Source organism: Branchiostoma lanceolatum, chromosome 1, assembly GCF_035083965.1.
Source record: "Branchiostoma lanceolatum isolate klBraLanc5 chromosome 1, klBraLanc5.hap2, whole genome shotgun sequence".
NCBI classification, from domain to species: domain Eukaryota; kingdom Metazoa; phylum Chordata; class Leptocardii; order Amphioxiformes; family Branchiostomatidae; genus Branchiostoma; species Branchiostoma lanceolatum.
Window position 1 is genome coordinate 26,424,113 of NC_089722.1, and position 16,832 is coordinate 26,440,944.

General features: G+C 40.8%; 1 protein-coding gene across 23 annotated transcripts in view; it reads left to right on the top strand.

Moving 5' to 3' along the window:
• The window catches only part of LOC136445233 (neurofibromin-like), a 63,143-nt gene that overhangs the window by 33,985 nt on the left and 12,326 nt on the right, over positions 1 to 16,832 (top strand). For 22 of the 23 annotated variants that reach the window (XM_066443134.1, XM_066443158.1, XM_066443114.1 and 19 more), the window contains 28 exons: positions 613 to 752; positions 1,243 to 1,315; positions 1,851 to 1,984; positions 2,255 to 2,371; positions 2,787 to 2,974; positions 3,125 to 3,239; positions 3,709 to 3,805; positions 3,928 to 4,011; positions 4,299 to 4,477; positions 5,169 to 5,386; positions 5,837 to 5,913; positions 6,119 to 6,216; positions 6,353 to 6,499; positions 6,645 to 6,743; positions 7,063 to 7,230; positions 7,906 to 8,029; positions 10,956 to 11,093; positions 11,752 to 11,916; positions 12,662 to 12,763; positions 13,223 to 13,360; positions 13,782 to 13,844; positions 14,146 to 14,263; positions 14,366 to 14,451; positions 14,613 to 14,710; positions 14,888 to 15,062; positions 15,414 to 15,533; positions 15,927 to 16,044; positions 16,451 to 16,591. In XM_066443134.1, the coding sequence (XP_066299231.1) occupies positions 613 to 752; positions 1,243 to 1,315; positions 1,851 to 1,984; positions 2,255 to 2,371; positions 2,787 to 2,974; positions 3,125 to 3,239; positions 3,709 to 3,805; positions 3,928 to 4,011; positions 4,299 to 4,477; positions 5,169 to 5,386; positions 5,837 to 5,913; positions 6,119 to 6,216; positions 6,353 to 6,499; positions 6,645 to 6,743; positions 7,063 to 7,230; positions 7,906 to 8,029; positions 10,956 to 11,093; positions 11,752 to 11,916; positions 12,662 to 12,763; positions 13,223 to 13,360; positions 13,782 to 13,844; positions 14,146 to 14,263; positions 14,366 to 14,451; positions 14,613 to 14,710; positions 14,888 to 15,062; positions 15,414 to 15,533; positions 15,927 to 16,044; positions 16,451 to 16,591 (3,520 nt within the window). The remainder of the gene's footprint in view (positions 1 to 612; positions 753 to 1,242; positions 1,316 to 1,850; positions 1,985 to 2,254; positions 2,372 to 2,786; positions 2,975 to 3,124; positions 3,240 to 3,708; positions 3,806 to 3,927; positions 4,012 to 4,298; positions 4,478 to 5,168; positions 5,387 to 5,836; positions 5,914 to 6,118; positions 6,217 to 6,352; positions 6,500 to 6,644; positions 6,744 to 7,062; positions 7,231 to 7,905; positions 8,030 to 10,955; positions 11,094 to 11,751; positions 11,917 to 12,661; positions 12,764 to 13,222; positions 13,361 to 13,781; positions 13,845 to 14,145; positions 14,264 to 14,365; positions 14,452 to 14,612; positions 14,711 to 14,887; positions 15,063 to 15,413; positions 15,534 to 15,926; positions 16,045 to 16,450; positions 16,592 to 16,832) is intronic. The other variant, XM_066443142.1, reaches the window with a different exon arrangement.

The following is a 16,832-nucleotide window of genomic DNA, read 5'->3' on the forward strand; positions in this document are numbered from 1 at the left end:
TTTGTGAGGATCAGTCTGGCAATTAGATTCCCCTACGCCCCCACACAACACACCCGATGGGCAAAGTGTCCGATAGTGATGCAAACATTATGTTTTTGGGGAAGTGCAGAGAGCAGTTTATGGCATTGGAGACATTGTACAAATGTTTGAATGTGTGATTTAAAAAAAATGTCATAGTTATCTATTTAATGAATATTTTCATTCCTTTATTTATTCATTCCTACATTTACTATCACATACACAATCACACACACGCACACACACACACACACTGTGTTACATACATGTAAGGTAGGATGTAATTTGTCTGCATATCATTCAAAATGTTGTAGTGCAAAATAGAAGAAAACACACTCATAATTCATACAAACACACATACGCACATACAGATACACTTTTTCCCGTGAACAGACTACTTTGTATTTGTGAAGTTGTGTGAATGCTTCTTTTATTTCCTTCTCCTTTTTTATCTTAATCATTGTGAAGGCTTTACTTTAAATTGTTTTATCAGTGTTGATTTTTCTCTGCATTGTGTGTTGCTTTCTGATTCCTAACCAGGTGATGGGGTAATCCACAGCAGTTTGCAGAGCATAAATGTTTGTTTTTCTGCAGGTAACTGTGACAGAGACGAACACTCTGTTTGTGGAGCAAGTCATCTCCATCATGAAGAACATTCTGGAGAACAAGAGTGATCAGGCATACGAACACCTCGGGAGTGCCAGTATCGAGAACCTCATGTTGGGACTGGTCAGGTACATTGCTGGGTGTTTTCCAGGAAAATGTTGCAAGGGGAATCGGAGCAACCAAGCTGGGGAATGGTGTGGAAGGAGGGTGCCTTAGCGTGGACTTTACAGAGAATTTAAGGAAGAATGGGGCATTCTAAGGTTTCCTGAGGGGGGAAATTACTGTCAGACAAAGTTGAAGACTGTGGCCAAACATGACCTAGTATTATCCCTTGTCAATCAGAATTTTATACTTGTCACAGATTCTGTTCCCCAGTGTAATTAGGTACATGGTCAGGGCATGTGGGCTGGCGCCCTTGTAACCCTCTTTAGAAAAAGCCCTGATGCTTAGTCGTCTTCTGCATTTCGAACACATAACCAGTACAGATGTTATGCCAAATGGCTACCTCAACGGGGAGAAGGTTAATCCATTGAAAGTATTTAGAATGGTATCAACATTCTCCATTTATGTTATTAAAAAAATTGTGTTTTACTCAGTCTTTTGTCCCCGTTCCTTTAGATATGTGCGTAACTTGGATCACAGTGTTCAAGGCATCCACATCAAGACCAACATGTGCTGCCTGGTTGAAGTGGTAGGTTGTGCTTCTTTAGTTTACATTACACACTAAAATCAATGTTGTAGATATATATGTATGTGTGTGTGTGTGTGTGTGTGTGTGAACATTTAAAGAGTCTAGTTAGCTGGTGTCTTTACATGCCAATCAATTTTCATGCTCTGTGTCTGGTATGAGGGAAAATACTTAAATGCATGTAAGTTTGCGTGGTTTTTATTTCGCGGCAGTGCTTTAGTCACAATCATACGGCTACAGTATTGGACAAAAATAATTGCGGTGGTTTTAAGTTCGCGGTGAAACGGTTGCGGCAAAAACCGCAAACATAAAACCACCGCGAATATTTCTGCATTTACAGTAATAGTCACAGTGTCTGTGTGCGGAACAAATGTACATGTGAGGGTCCTCTGGGTGTCCCATGTAAAAGGAGGGCATCTAATTTTTTTTGTTTACTTAGTGTAGGGCATCCAAAAGACACCCTGCTAGCTAATAGCCGTCACATTTTCATAAATACAAACACAAATGCCCATGGTGTGCTTTTGGACTATTCCATTAGATGATGAGTAGAAGGGACGACCTCTCCTTCCACCACGAGATGAAGTTCCGCAACAAACTCGTGGAGTACCTGACAGACTGGATCATGGGAACCTCCATCCAGCCTGAGCAGGAGGATCTCAAGGTCATGACAAGGTCAGGATGACATTGAATTCAAGGAAATGCCCTTTAAACTAAGTAATAGTGCATACTAAGGATATAGAAATATACAGTGTTTGTACATATTTGTAGTTTTTGTGGAGACTGCTCACTGCAAACTACTCACACCCATGTATCTGTTCATTATTTCAATGACTGATCAAAGTGCAAACTCAGATACCACAAACTCTTAATTTTAGAACGAATCAAAGTCATTTTGTGTCATACATGTATTAATATTTTGTGTACTTTCCATTGTTTTGACAGGGACTTGGACCAGGCTAGTATCGAGGCAGTTGTTGCATTGTTGACTGGGTTACCTCTCCAGCCTGAGGAGGGGGATGGGGGAGATCTCATGGAAGCCAAGTCACAACTCTTCCTCAAGTGAGTACCAGAGAATAGTAGGACAACAGTAGAAAATAGTCTTTATTCTGTACAGTTCTGTCAAGTAGCAGTGGTGGTGTGAATATCATTCACTACCATGGACAGGGAGACATGATATTTTGAGTGTCATCAGTACCATAGACAGGGAAGGCAGTGGTGATGTGAATGTGGTTCAGTACCAGGGAGATAGTGGTAATGTGAATGTGGTTCAGTACCATGGACAGGGAGACAGTGGTTGATGTGTGTGAATGTGGTTCAGTACCATGGACAGGGAGACAGTGGTAGTGTGAATGTGGTTCAGTACCATGGACAGGGAGGACAGTGGCAGTGTGAATGTGGTTCAGTACCATGGACAGGGAAAGCCATTGTACTATGAAGGTCAATCAGTTGACTTATACCTTCTTATATTTTCCAGGTATTTCACTCTCTTCATGAACCTTCTGAATGACTGTGGCGAACAGGAGCAAGACAACGATAGCAGCACCAACGGCGCACGGAAGCGTGGCATGTCCCGACGCATGGCCAACCTCCGTAACTGCACTGTGTCTGCCATGTCCAACCTGCTCAACGCTAACATAGAGAGCGGGCTGATGCATTCCTTAGGTATTACACCTTTGCTGATTTTCATACCTTGAAAGAACTTGCTCATTGTTTGGCTAGAGACATTTTTTTTTTACTGTTTCTCTTTGTCAGTCTGTAGTTTGATAAAATTTTGTATAGCTGTTCAACCATTTGTGTATTTCCTTGGTTTAGGTTTGGGGTATCACCAAGACATACAAACCAGGACAACATTCATGGAGGTGTTGACTAAGATCCTACATCAGGGGGCTGAGTTTGACACACTGGCTGAGACAGTTCTGGCTGATAGGTACGACCTGCAACTCTTCAAACACTTATAGATATGGAACACATTTGTACCCTGCTGTAGTAAATGCTGTCTGAGTGTACTACATGGAACTAGAGATGGGCACTGTCCTATACACCATATGGTGTGGGAAGGGCTTGAAACTGTACTTACATGTAGCTTCATTGTGTGGCCTAATACCAAGGGAAACAGAGATAGGCACTGTCCTATACATCATATGGTGCGGGAAGGAGTTGAAATAATACCTGGTATGAATAAGATTTAGACATTGAAACAGACGTATCAGTTTAGTGACATAGCAAAAGAAATGTTCCAAGTTACATCCACTGAAGAAGACAACTCTGATACTATAATTGTAATAATGTGGATATCTTCATATCATCCAATGTACATGTTTCTAGATATATTTCATGGTTAGTATGTATGGTAAAATGAAAAGTTTATAAGGAATTCATAAAAAAATGTGTTCCAGATTTGAGCGGTTAGTAGAACTGGTGACTATGATGGGAGACAAGGGGGAGTTGCCAATCGCCATGGCGCTGGCTAATGTCTGCTCCTCTGTTCATATGGTAGGTTTTGTGGCTTAAAGTCCCAGATTGTTGAATATCTCCTTTTTGAACATCAATGTTTTTCAGGCCCAAAGGACCATTTCTGTGAGTTGTAACATTACCATGCTGTTTCATGTTCACAGGATGAGCTGGCTAGAGTACTGGTGACACTGTTTGATGCCAAACATCTTTTATACCAACTTCTGTGGAATATGTTTTCTAAAGAGGTAGGTACCTTTTATCGTTCTGAAAATATGCACATGTACTTGTTAAAGTGATGAACAATTACTTGGGAAAGAAATTCAACTATAAGCTCTGTAAACAGCATTTTGTTTCTTTTTCTTACCTTTTGACAGTTGCGCATCACAGTTCGTAACTGCTAGTATGATATCATTGATAGAGTCAACTTGTAGAATGATGACACAAATATTAATGTTATTTGTATTCTATAGAGTTGAAGGTACATGTGCATGTAGCTGAAGGTACTTGAACTGTTCTAAATGTTTTGTTGCAGGTAGAGTTAGCTGATTGTATGCAGACCATATTCAGGGGAAACAGTCTTGCCAGCAAAATCATGACCTTCTGTTTCAAGATCTACGGAGGCAGCTACCTACACAACGTGCTGGAACCCCTTCTGAGGGGCATGTTACATCCTGAACTCAGCAATGTATTGTACGAGATAGATCCTGCAAGGTGGGGGAACTTACATTGTATTTCTCATTGACAAGCTTGATACCAATAGAAAGCGTCACCGTAAGGTGCTTCACGACAAGCTTGATACCAATAGGAACATTTTTACTGTTACATGTTTAACCTTCTCTTTGCTGTCTCTGTAACCAATAGAGAATGGGGTGCCAAACGGCTACTTCAGTGTGCTTAAGGTTAAATGAAATCCTATTAAAAGCTGGTACACATTTATTTATTGGGGCTAAGGGGTTATGCCAGCGGCCATGGGATCCAGAGGTTACAGGTTTGATTCCTAGTATTCTTACTAATGATAGCTAGATGTCGTTTCCTTGGGAAAGGCACTGAACATGCCTTTTCTCGCTCCACCCTGGCGTAAATAGGTACCTGATTTTGGTTGGGGAGGTAAAAAAGTGTACGAAGAGGGATAGGCTCTGCCTTCCAATACCGGGCCCTAGACACAGTGGAAACCTCAAAAAGACCTAACTAACAAACCTGTCTCATCTTAGAAAGGCAGTGAAATATGCACTTATTGAATGAAATCAGTCTTGCCAGAAGTAGAAGTGGAAGAATTATGGTTGGACAGACCTTTAAAAGAATTATTATGGTTTTAACTTGACATTCTTTTAGACATATACAGTATTTCATTCTTTAGGGGAAATTTGGAATACAGTGACAAGATAATGTTGTGTTATCCTAGGAGTGAGCCAGGGAGCAGTGTTGACGAGAACCGGAAAAACTTGATGGTCCTGACGCAGAAGTTCTTCAACCGCATCGTGAACTCTGCGGACCAGTTCCCCCAGCAGCTGAGGAGCATGTGCCACTGCCTGTATCAGGTGGTGAGCCAACGCTTCCCTCAGAACAGCATCGGGGCCGTGGGCAGCGCCGTCTTCCTGAGGTTCATCAACCCTGCTATTGGTCAGTAAACACGACAGTTAGGATTCAAAAATCTGACAATACTGTAATTCACTTTTTCCTCACGGTAGCAAAATTTCACGGAAAATTGACATTTTCACTGAACTGTAACTTCACAGTGGCGGCAAGTGATTTCCAGAATCGATGTGTAAAGGAATCATAGAAAATAACAACAGGTTTTTTCAAGGTGATGATATGTTCACGGTACAGAGGTGACTGTGAAAACAGTGAACATAAAGTTACAGTGAAAGAAGCAATAATTACAGTATTCAGTCTGACATGTCTTTCAAAATCTTCAAAAGAATGGGGTCTTTTTACATCATGCAGACACTGTTACAACTTACATTTTTTGGCAACTCCTAGGAAATAGCGACTTAGTATACATTTTGGTTTGTGTAATGCATTACGTTTTCTGTTTGTTTGCATGTTGATGGTTTGCTTCTCTTTACATAGTGTCACCATGTGAAAATGGGCTGATAGACAGAGAACCCAGTCCGAACATCAAGAGAGGACTCATGCTCATGTGCAAGGTCTGTATAAACAACTCGTTTACTTTTCCTTAGCTTTCTTTCAAACCTTGAATAGCAAACATTATTGTTGTGAATAAGTAATAGATACTATGTAAGATATTTGAAATTATAGTCTTGAACATTGTATCCATAACTTGTTTTGCCGTAAGAAACTTTGAAGTGAAAAGTTTCAACATAATCTTTTACGACTTTTCTCATTGGTCAGGTGATGCAGGGAGTGGCCAATCATGTCCTCTTTACCAAGGAGGAACACATGAGACCGTTCAACGATTTCCTCAGGGCCAACTTTGATGCTGGAAAAAGGTAAAGGTCTAACTAGAAGCCAAGTCTTTGCAATACATGAATTCTTTTATAGTCAACCATTCTCCTATGTATATTTTTTACATGTTGTAAATGAACGTGAAAGGCCATGGGAAATATCATTCCTACTGTTTTCTAGATTTTTCATGGAGATAGCCTCCGACTCGCAGACGCTGGACAACAGCAGCCACACGGTGTCCTTCATCAGTGATGCCAACGTCCTAGCCCTGCACAGACTACTGTGGAACAACCAGGAGAAGATCGGGGCCTACCTGGCCAGTAGCAGGTGCCTGATTGGTTGTTTTCTGGTCTTCCCTTTCTTACGATGTCTGTGATTGGGTGATTTCAAATTTGTTGATTGACTCTTTTTCTCTGCCATGTTACCAATTTGTCTTTCATTCTGAAGGTTGAAATAATAATTCTATTCACAGAGACCAGAAGGCTGTGGGAAGAAGACCGTTTGACAAGATGGCCACCCTCCTGGCATACCTGGGCCCTCCTGAACACAACAGGCCAGCAATGGATGCACAGTATGTATCAGACAGAGGGATCCTCCACATTAATGATATGGTGGAATGATGGTCTTGTGGTTAGGGTTGTTTAGTTAGAATCTTAAGGTTCTAGGTTCAAATCCCTACAGGTCGCAATGTTGTACCCTAGGCTTATAGAAAAGGCAAAAGACCAATTTAGTTCTTGTCTTTTGCAGCTTGCATTTAATTTGCATTGTTTTAATATGTGAAAGTTTTGCTATTTTTCAAGGAACCATGTCCAAATGTATTGCAGTATGTAAACAAATACTTTTGGGGTAAGTTCAGAACGCACAATAAATCTTTTAAACTTCCGTTCCAGGTGGACCAGTATGAACTTGACGAGTACCAAGTTTGAGGAGTTCATGACGCGACACAACGTCCATGAGAAAGAGGAATTCAAACAGATCAAGTCACTAAACATTTTCTACCAGGCAGGGAATTCCAAGGCAGGGAACCCTGTGTTCTATTATATAGCCAGGAGGTACAAGTGAGTTCTTTCTTCTATGTTTGTCGTCTGTAGAAAATGTAGTCAAGTGCCATTTACGTTTGTGTGTTTGCATGTGTGTCTGTGTATGTATGTATGCATGTATGTGTGTGTGTGTGTGTGTGCGTGTGTGTGTGTGTGTGTGTGTGTGTGTGTGTGTGTGTAGGTGTGCGTGTAGGTGTGCGTGTAGGTGTGTGTGTGTGTGTGTGTGCAAAAATCTATTGATTCAAGTTATTTTCTATCTAAAATCAATTGATGATTGGACAATCTGTAGAGGGCAAAAACAGCCCATGGCGGACTTCTTTTTAGTCTCATAGAGACATGATATTAGACAATCTGTGATTGGTTGGTTTTAAACTCAAAAGTAAATGGTGATTGGTCAGTATACAGAGGCAGAAGCTATGACAGATCAAAACTTTCATGATACCAAAACGCTGCCTCGGCGGGGAGAAGTTTAAAGTACTCTAGAACATCTGATGTCATTTGTCACTTTTCCTCGTAAATCAAAGTTTTGAAAATATTACTTCTTATATGTGGTTTCATTTCTTCTTGTACATGTAGTTACTGTTGTTGTTTCTTAGTGTACATTGTTAATGTGTTCCATGAAATGTTTGGTACTGTATGAAGCTTTGATAAAGTTTGATTAGATAATCTAAAACTGTTTTCCCCACCACGCAGGTCAGGTCAGATGAATGGCGACCTGCTGCTGTACCACATTCTCCTGTCTCTGAAGCCCTTCTGTGGGAAGACTTACGAAGTGGTTCTGGACCTGACACACTGTGGGCCCGACAACAGATTCAAGGTCTCGTAATAAATTAATCTGATACACTTAAGAGAATTCCTAAAGCACTGAAGATACAAGCCAACTGTACATTGTTTGTGTTGTAGAGTTTTCTGACCTCAGTAGTTGTGAGAGCATGTCACCTCAGAAGCTATACATGTACATGTAGGACGTTGTTAAAAAGTTACAGCACAATTTATTTACCTTCATTCCATGCAACATACGTATAGTAACTCCAATATAAGCCGTTTCAAACATAATGAATTTATTGGTAACACAGGGCAAATAACAAATTACCTTAATAGTGAACATGTATACGTTACATACGTAATGTGTCCAGTCTGGTCTATGTTGTCATGATAATGATTCTCTTTGCCCTCTGTGTTACCCAGTGAGAGTTTTCCATTTTTTCCGCATGCAAAAATGATCCATGCAATGGTCCACAAAGGTCATGTACATTTTGTATGTATGCCACTTCTAGTTCCAAAACATATACTGTGATGATCTCTGGTCTCCGTTGTCAAAATTACTAAAAAATGATAAACCAAATTAGTAGATACTAGGGGTGGGTACCGGTACCGTGTACCGGTACAAAACCGGTATTTTTGTGTGGACCGGTCCAAAAAAACCGGTCCGGAAAAAATCAGTGGACCGGACTTTGGACCGATTAGAAAATTCACAGTACAAGACTACCAGCAGGCGGTCACATAATGAAATATAATGATGTTATCGGTCTAAGAAAATACAAAACAGCAGATTTAACGAGTCGTGGTTGCTCTTTTTCGAAGATGTTAGCTGTGAATCATATCTAGAAACACCTAAAGGATGAGTCAACACACGGCGAGGCGAGTATAATTACTTTTAACCCTTGTCCTGCGGACCGCCTATATATAGGCGCTACGGATAATGTGCGGGTCCTGCGGACCGCCTATATATAGGCGCTGGGGGTATTTCCGGCACGAACGCGTCGCACTCCGTCGTAACCCCCGAAACCCGGAAGTAACATAGTGTTGCAACATCGTCGGGGTCAAGGGTCAAAATTATTGTTACGCAATTCGTCTCAAGACGCATGCGTGATATGTTAATGAGGCCTTATGTTAATGAGGCGGCCATGATGGCGCGTCGTCTGCTGGTATGTTTTCGGAAAGATATTTTCCGTGTTTCTGGCGGCAATTTCGGTGTTTAAACGCCAAAATGGATTGGTACACGGTCGAAGACGTTCTAGATGACATTTTCACGAACGATTCAGTGGTGGAATATCCTTTATCAAGTGAAAATTCCGCTGAAATCAGTGACAGTTCTGGCGAAGACGGGGAGTCACAACATCGGCCTCGAAGACATGTCGGGGCAAGCGGAGAGGGACCCTTACACGTTGCTGATGAACTTGAAAGCGGCGCTGACGCTACTTTTAGCCGTGGAAAAGCTCGGGGCACTTACCAAGGACGGCGTGGACGTGCCCGAGGAGGTAGTGGACGTGGTCGCTGGCGGGGAAGTGGTGCATGATTTCTATTGTGGGGCTGACCAGTCTCAGACTTTGATAGCCATATACTCACCTGTTATAATATCTGCAATTCGTATTTCTTTACATATAATACGATATATTATTCTGATGTTGTCAACACTGGTCAGAAACTTTGTAGTCTTCATAGAAACCTGTGTGTTGATGCTATACAAAGGCATATGAAAGCATAGTGGAATAATGTACTTTTTATTGCTTTTTATGTCTTTATTATAATACAGCCTTTAGTATAGATTGTAACAACTGTATGTTGATATGACAAGAAAGTTTAGACTATAAGCTTTCCACTCATATATAGAAAGCTAGAATGTCAATTGTTCTTTGGCTACAGTATGAAGTGTACTGTTCTGTATGAGAGTGTAGATTTTGCTCAAAAGTGAGTTCAGCACCAAGGGCAGTCTACAACCATATACATGTACTCACCTGTTACAATACCTGTGTATTTTACTTCTTCACATGTATCATTCTGATGTTGCCAAGACTGGTCAGCAATATTGTAGTCTTGGTAGAGACCTCTGTGTTGGTGCTATGCAGCAGTAGATGGAAAATTTGTGGAATAATGTACTTTTTATTGCCTTTTGTATCTTTATTACCTTTGTATTCAATGATATTACTTTGTTTGGAATTCCAAAGATAATACCTGTTGTAAGCTTTCAGCTGATGTGTAGGAAAGTGATTGTAATAGAGGTAAAGAAAGAAGTATACTAATTCTAAATGGCTCAGCTTTTCTACAGAAAAGCCAGTTCAGCACCGTGGACATTGTATGGTCATAAACCTACCTGCTGAGATACCTGGGTGAACTTCTTCATCGTAGATATAGCTCTGATGTTGTCAGGATGTGTCAGGAATGTTGCAGCTTTGATATTGGTACTTTTTATATGGTTCAGATACTTCAATACAAAGGGTTTTTGAAAAAAGGGTTTTTTATTGATTTATTGCCATTATCAATCAATACAGGTAGGTGCAGGCAAAATTTCCAATATATTTCTGAAAAGTAGAGACTCTTAGCTTTGTATTGATATATAACTTTATAGAGTTATTTGTGGGCAAAGTATTAAAAAAATAGCAAAGTTAAAGCAGTACCCCTCCTTTAAATAGGGTCAAAAAAGCCCAGCACAGGGACTACTATAGGGTAAAAAAAGTCCAGCAGGACAAGGGTTAAGACAGTGCGAGCCTAAGAAATCATTCATGGCATATCGTTCCAGACATGGCGTTATTGTCCGACACATGCATATACTTGCAATCAAGTAAATCACTCTCCAAAATATGGTGTACTGCTACACTACTATTATCAGGTACAGGTCCGGACCTGGACCTGACCCTATGGACCTGGACCTGGACCGGACCTGAATTTTCTGTACCGGTACCCACCCCTAGTAGATACTGTTTACATCAACTAATTTTCCCAATTGTTGCCTCCGCCTGTAGACTGACTTCCTGTCCAAGTGCTTCTACGTGTTTCCCGAGGTGGCCTATCACAACATCCTGGCTGTGTATCTGTACAACTGTAACACATGGGTACGGGAGTACACCAAGTACCACGAGAGGATACTAGCCAACCTCAAGGTACATGTTAGACATGCAAAGGTTAGATGGTACAGGTCGTTTGGCGTGATATTACCAGCTGCTGCCATGCAGCATGCCTGTGAAGCTGGTGTGTTACTCCGAAGGGCGGTTATACCGGCTATACAGATACAGATGTACACACTACTCATTACTGAATCATAGGTAACATTCTGTGGGACACATGATGAACCAGTGCAATGGCTTAGTGGGTAGAGGTACAGTAACTGCTTTGTATTCAGGAGGTCGTGGGTTCAAACCCCAGCTGAGACACTTGATAAGAAGAAGAAAGACTTTTAAGAAATGGTACACATTGCTTTTGTCTGACCATCACTTGAAAGAAAGAACATTTTAGTTAAACACTCACCATTATCAGTGGACTTGCTGAAGTGCTTACATAGCTGGTGGCCCAAGGGCTATAGAATTGGAGATGGGTACTGCCCTATACGCCGGGAAGTGTGGGAACTTCGAAGGATCTTGTCTTATCGTAATGGCAAAATTTTCAAAATTTAGATAATTAAGACATAGTGTAGATTTTCCACATCATCATGAAGAACGTTTTTTGGCGATGTCTCAGGGCAAAGCCTGTTGGTATAGCATTTTCAAGTATTGCCAGTTTTTCATTGTCCTCATTAGCAGTCCTTCCTCCTCTCTACCACAGGGTAACAGAAAGTTGATCTTCATCGACTCTGCGAACAAGTTCAGCGACTACATCCACCCCGACCAGCAGCACCTTCCCGGCGCCACCACCGCACTGGACGAGGACCTCAAGGTCTTCAACAACGCCCTCAAACTCTCCCACAAGGACACCAAGGTTGCAATAAAGGTCAGATTCAATCTATATATATCTACAAGGCAAAACTGCATGTAGTCTGGGTATGGGCTTGAATAGCGTCTTTTCTGAAGATGTGGCGTGAGTCTGTACAGTTGACTTGAGGTTGTCCACTACTATTGGCCTATATTCTATCTATAGTTAGAATATTTTGATAGCCCGAATTCTGCCTTTTGTTACTTTGATGCAACCGAGGGAAATGTATTCCATGTGTATTGGTAAATGGTAATGTTGGCAATGTGTATTGGTAATGTAGGCAATGTGTATTGGTAATGGGGGTATTGTGTATTGGTAAATGGTAATGTAGACAATGTGAATTGGTAATGTACATGTAAGCAATGTGTATTGGTAATGGGGGTATTGTGTATTGGAAATGTAGTCAAATATGTATTAGTAATGTGATCAATGTGTATTGGTAATAGAGTCAATGTTTATTAGTAATTTAGTCAATGTTGATTGGTAATGGAAGTCAATGTGTATTGCGAGGTATTTTACTGTGTATTGTGAAAGTATTCACCATGCATTTTGTATGTTTTTACTGTATTCGGAAATGCATTGGCTGTGTATTGGCAGCACTGTCAGTGTGTATTGAGAATGAACTATGTATTTATTGGGAACATATTCACAGTGTATGAGCATTGTGTTCACATATAAATTATTTGTTTATCATCAATGCATCCCTGTGTATCGGCAATGTTTTGGTTGCACAGTTAATAGTATGTCTTCTTTCTTCCCACAGGTGGGCCCTAGTGCTCTACAAGTCACTTCAGCAGAGAAGAGTCGAGTTCTCGGCCACTCTGTACTGCTGAATGACATCTACTATGCATCTGAGATAGAAGAGGTTTGTATAACACTTATAGACTAAGTATGCTTTGCGATATCATTGACATATAGGGCTGAATGTCATCTGTTTAATCAAGGAGGGTATATAACCTCCTTGGTTTAATCTCAGAAAGGGATAAACAAAATTTTCAGAATCAAGTTTTGTCAATTCTTAAAAGATGTATAACAGTCTTGCTGCAACCTAGCTGATTATGCTGCATGTCTGATAGACATATTAGTATCAGTTATTGCAACAATAGGAACTGTGTGAAACGTCCAATGCATAGTTTATCATGTACATTGATGACCTACATAATATTTGAATAACAATAGAACCGTAGACACCTTCATTATGAAAAAAATTTATAGAAAATCTTACACTGAGTAAAAGATACTGATAAGAATTATCTCCAAAAATACTTTCAGTGACAATGTCACCATGAATTTGTATATATGATGATGTTGTCTGTTTGGACAGATCTGTTTGGTGGATGACAACCAGTTCACCCTGACAATAGCCAACCTGGGGACACCTCTCACCTTCATCCATAACGACTGTGAAGCCATCGTACAGGCCATCATCCACATCAGGACAAGATGGGAGCTCTCCCAACCGGTAAGGCACTTAACAGTGGTGTATAGTGGATCACTGAGGTTCAAATTATTCATATGGGCTATGTCATTTTAGAATTTTCCTGGGTGTGGTTCTTGGCAGAACAATCTCTAGGAATGAAAATAAAAGGGGATTTGATTCGAGTTTGACGGAAAACATTTGATATTCTTGAAAAAGTAGTAGTAGTAGTAGTAGTAGTATCTATTATTTAATTAAACTACTCTGGGGTCCCTGACATGGGTGGGCAGCAGTCGTCTAGTCCTCACACCGCTCTTCCGGTGATAGGGGTCAAAATGGAGGAATTGGAGAAATTCTCCACAATCACTCCTCAGTGCTTGCATCACTATTTTTTTATATACATGTACAATGACATGAAGGTAGTCTAATGTTAGAGGAGGATGACAGCTTCTTTTGTGTATTTCAGGATACAGTCCCTGTCCACACAAAGATCAGACCAAAGGATGTTCCAGGGACTCTTCTTAATATGGTATGTTAATGTGCTCACTGATTGGAGGACTTGTAACTTGTGGTGCAGCGCTGCCACCTAGCTGTCAGTGATTGTACTGTATGTGGTAAAGACCTTTGTGATGAATGTAATGATAACCATTTATTGTGGTTTAAAGGAAAACACAGTAACTTGATAACTGATAATAGGAAAACATGACTGTATCATCTGAATATGATGTAATATGCTGTGGAAATGTATTGTTTTCATACAAATAAGTACAACCTTACGTACCACTTAAAGCATTCAGTTTTGAGATTATGACTTTTGTCACATTTTTTAGGCACTTCTAAACCTGGGCAGCTCTGACCCTGGCCTGAGGTCTGCAGCTTACAACTTGCTGTGTGCGCTGACACAGGCATTCAACCTCAAGATCGAAGGACAGCTATTGGAGAGTTCAGGTACATTCACCTACCTTTATCCAACAGAATGACGTTTTGTGTGACCTTTTAGATTTTGAAATTTGATACATATGAGATTTGAACCCCTTTCCTTTGTTCCAGGTCTGTGCATTCCAGCCAACAACACAATCTTCATTGTGTCCATCAGCAAGAAACTGGCTGCCAACGAGCCACATCTTACACTGGAGGTAACTATGTTAACTAATCTGCAGTCCAACTTTATTTTGTATTTTGGTATTCATTAATGCGTTTGTTCTGAAATTTCATGTCTTTAATCATTCTGTTGTGTGCAAAAGTAAATGGTTGTTTTCTGAGAAGGTCAGAATCATGTTTCGTTTGATTTTTTTAGTTTCTGGAAGAGTGCATCTCTGGGTTCAGCAAGTCCAGCATCGAGTTGAAACATCTGTGTCTAGAGTACATGACACCCTGGCTACCAAACCTTACCAGGTCAGTCGTTGGAGCACATATAATTTGTTGTACAACCCTGCCACCTAGCTGTCACTGATTGTACTGCATGTGGTAAAGATCTTTGTGATTATCTTACAATGATTCATCAGTACAAGCCTATCATGATGTAACTAAAAGACGGTCGGAAAGTTGATTCTTATGATGGTCTCCCCTCAGATTCTGTAAACACCAGGATGATACCAAGCGGGCTAAGGTGTCAGTCATCCTGGACAAGCTGATCACCATGACGATCAACGAGAAGCAGATGTACCCGTCCATCCAGGCCAAGATCTGGGGCAACCTGGGGCAGGTGGGAGACCTGCTGGACGTGGTGCTGGACAGCTTCATCAAGGTGAGTAAACAACAGTGTGAGACCCATTTTCCCAAACACTTGCTTGAGACCATTTTCCCCAAACACCTGCATAAGACGATTTTCCCATTTTCAGAAATGCATGCTTTACTCAAACACTCTATGAGACAACTTTTCTCAAACGCCTGTATGAGACTATTTTCCCCAAATACCTGCATGAGACCACTTGTCCTAAGGTGATAGAAGATTGTTGTTGACTCCTTTCATACATTTCAAACGAGACAGTCCCTCCTAAGTTGCCTGATTTACTGTAGAATTTATGGCCTAGTCTAGTAGTAACAAGATTGTTGTGATTGCAGTTATCTAAACCGTGCCTTTACTCTTCCACCTCAGACCAGCGCTACAGGGGGTCTGGGTTCGCTGAAGGCGGAGGTCATGGCTGACACAGCGGTAGCGCTGGCTTCCGCCAACGTCAAACTGGTCTCAGCCAAGGTCATCAGCAGACTGTGCAAGGTCACTACACAGCAAAACCTTTTACAAACACCAAGGCTACTGTTACTGTAGAAATTACAGTCTTATAACTGTAAATCCTGATATATTTGTTGTGTTGTTAAGTTTTCAGGTTTATTGATGTACTCTTACAAATGCATCAGACCCACAAATATTTTTATTCTTTATTTCTTTCATTGTTGCCGACAATGCTGTTTCAATTGTGAACTCAGATATACCACAAAGTCCAGTTTCATTTGCTGGCACAAAGTTTCAATGCTTTGATCTTAACTGAATGTACTGTACTCTATATATGGGTGCCACACAGCAACTGATTTTGCAGTGGTCACTTACTACTATAGGAGATTAGATCATTGGAGGTTAATCTTGACTAACTCAAGACGTATTTTCTGGTAGATTCTGGACAAGACCTGCTTGTCACCCACCCCCACCCTTGAGCAGCATCTGATGTGGGACGACATCGCCATCTTAGCCAGATACATGCTCATGTTGTCCTTCAACAACTCTCTGGATGGTAAGTTCTTTTTGTATGTGTTTATAAGGATTCAAACCCAGAATCTTCAACAAGTCAAACTACAAGCTTTAGGCAACTTAAAGTTACAGAGAGTATGAACTGTTGATGAGGCAGTATAAATGTATTATCTCCTATATTGATACTGTGTGTCATATTTGTCATATTACTGTACATACATATAACCTGTATATTAGAAAAGAAAGCTGTTGTGTCTCAGCCGTCATCCTTCTAACGCCCATTCAACTTAGAAAAGAAAGCTGTTAGAAGAACTAATCCATCCAACAGTGGCAAAAAATCCTTTTAAAGTCTCCCAAATCAAGACCTACCCAAAAAAGAATGATCTATGTGATACTATGTGTACTGTGTATATATGGATTTGAACTTTTTTTAAATTTCCTTTTTACAGTTGCGAATCACCTTCCCTACCTGTTCCACATTGTAACACTGCTGGTGTACACGGGACCGCTGTCATTACGGGCCTCCACGCACGGACTGGTCGTCAACATCATTCACTCGCTGTGCACCTGTACACAGCTCAACTTCAGCGGTAAGGCTCAAAGCTAGGTTATAACTCTTACTGGATTCTAGTTAATGTTCTTAAATGCTCGTATGGGTGCAGATCACGACATTGGCTATTTCAGAGAGCACCCTGCCCTAACTCCAACAAAGGGGTGTTGCCCAGTGCCCAATCAAGATCAAGATCAAGATCAACTTCTAAGAGTGGCCCTGCCCTAACTAGAATAGACGGTATAAAATTAAGTGTGAACCACTCTCTTGTCATTCTGATG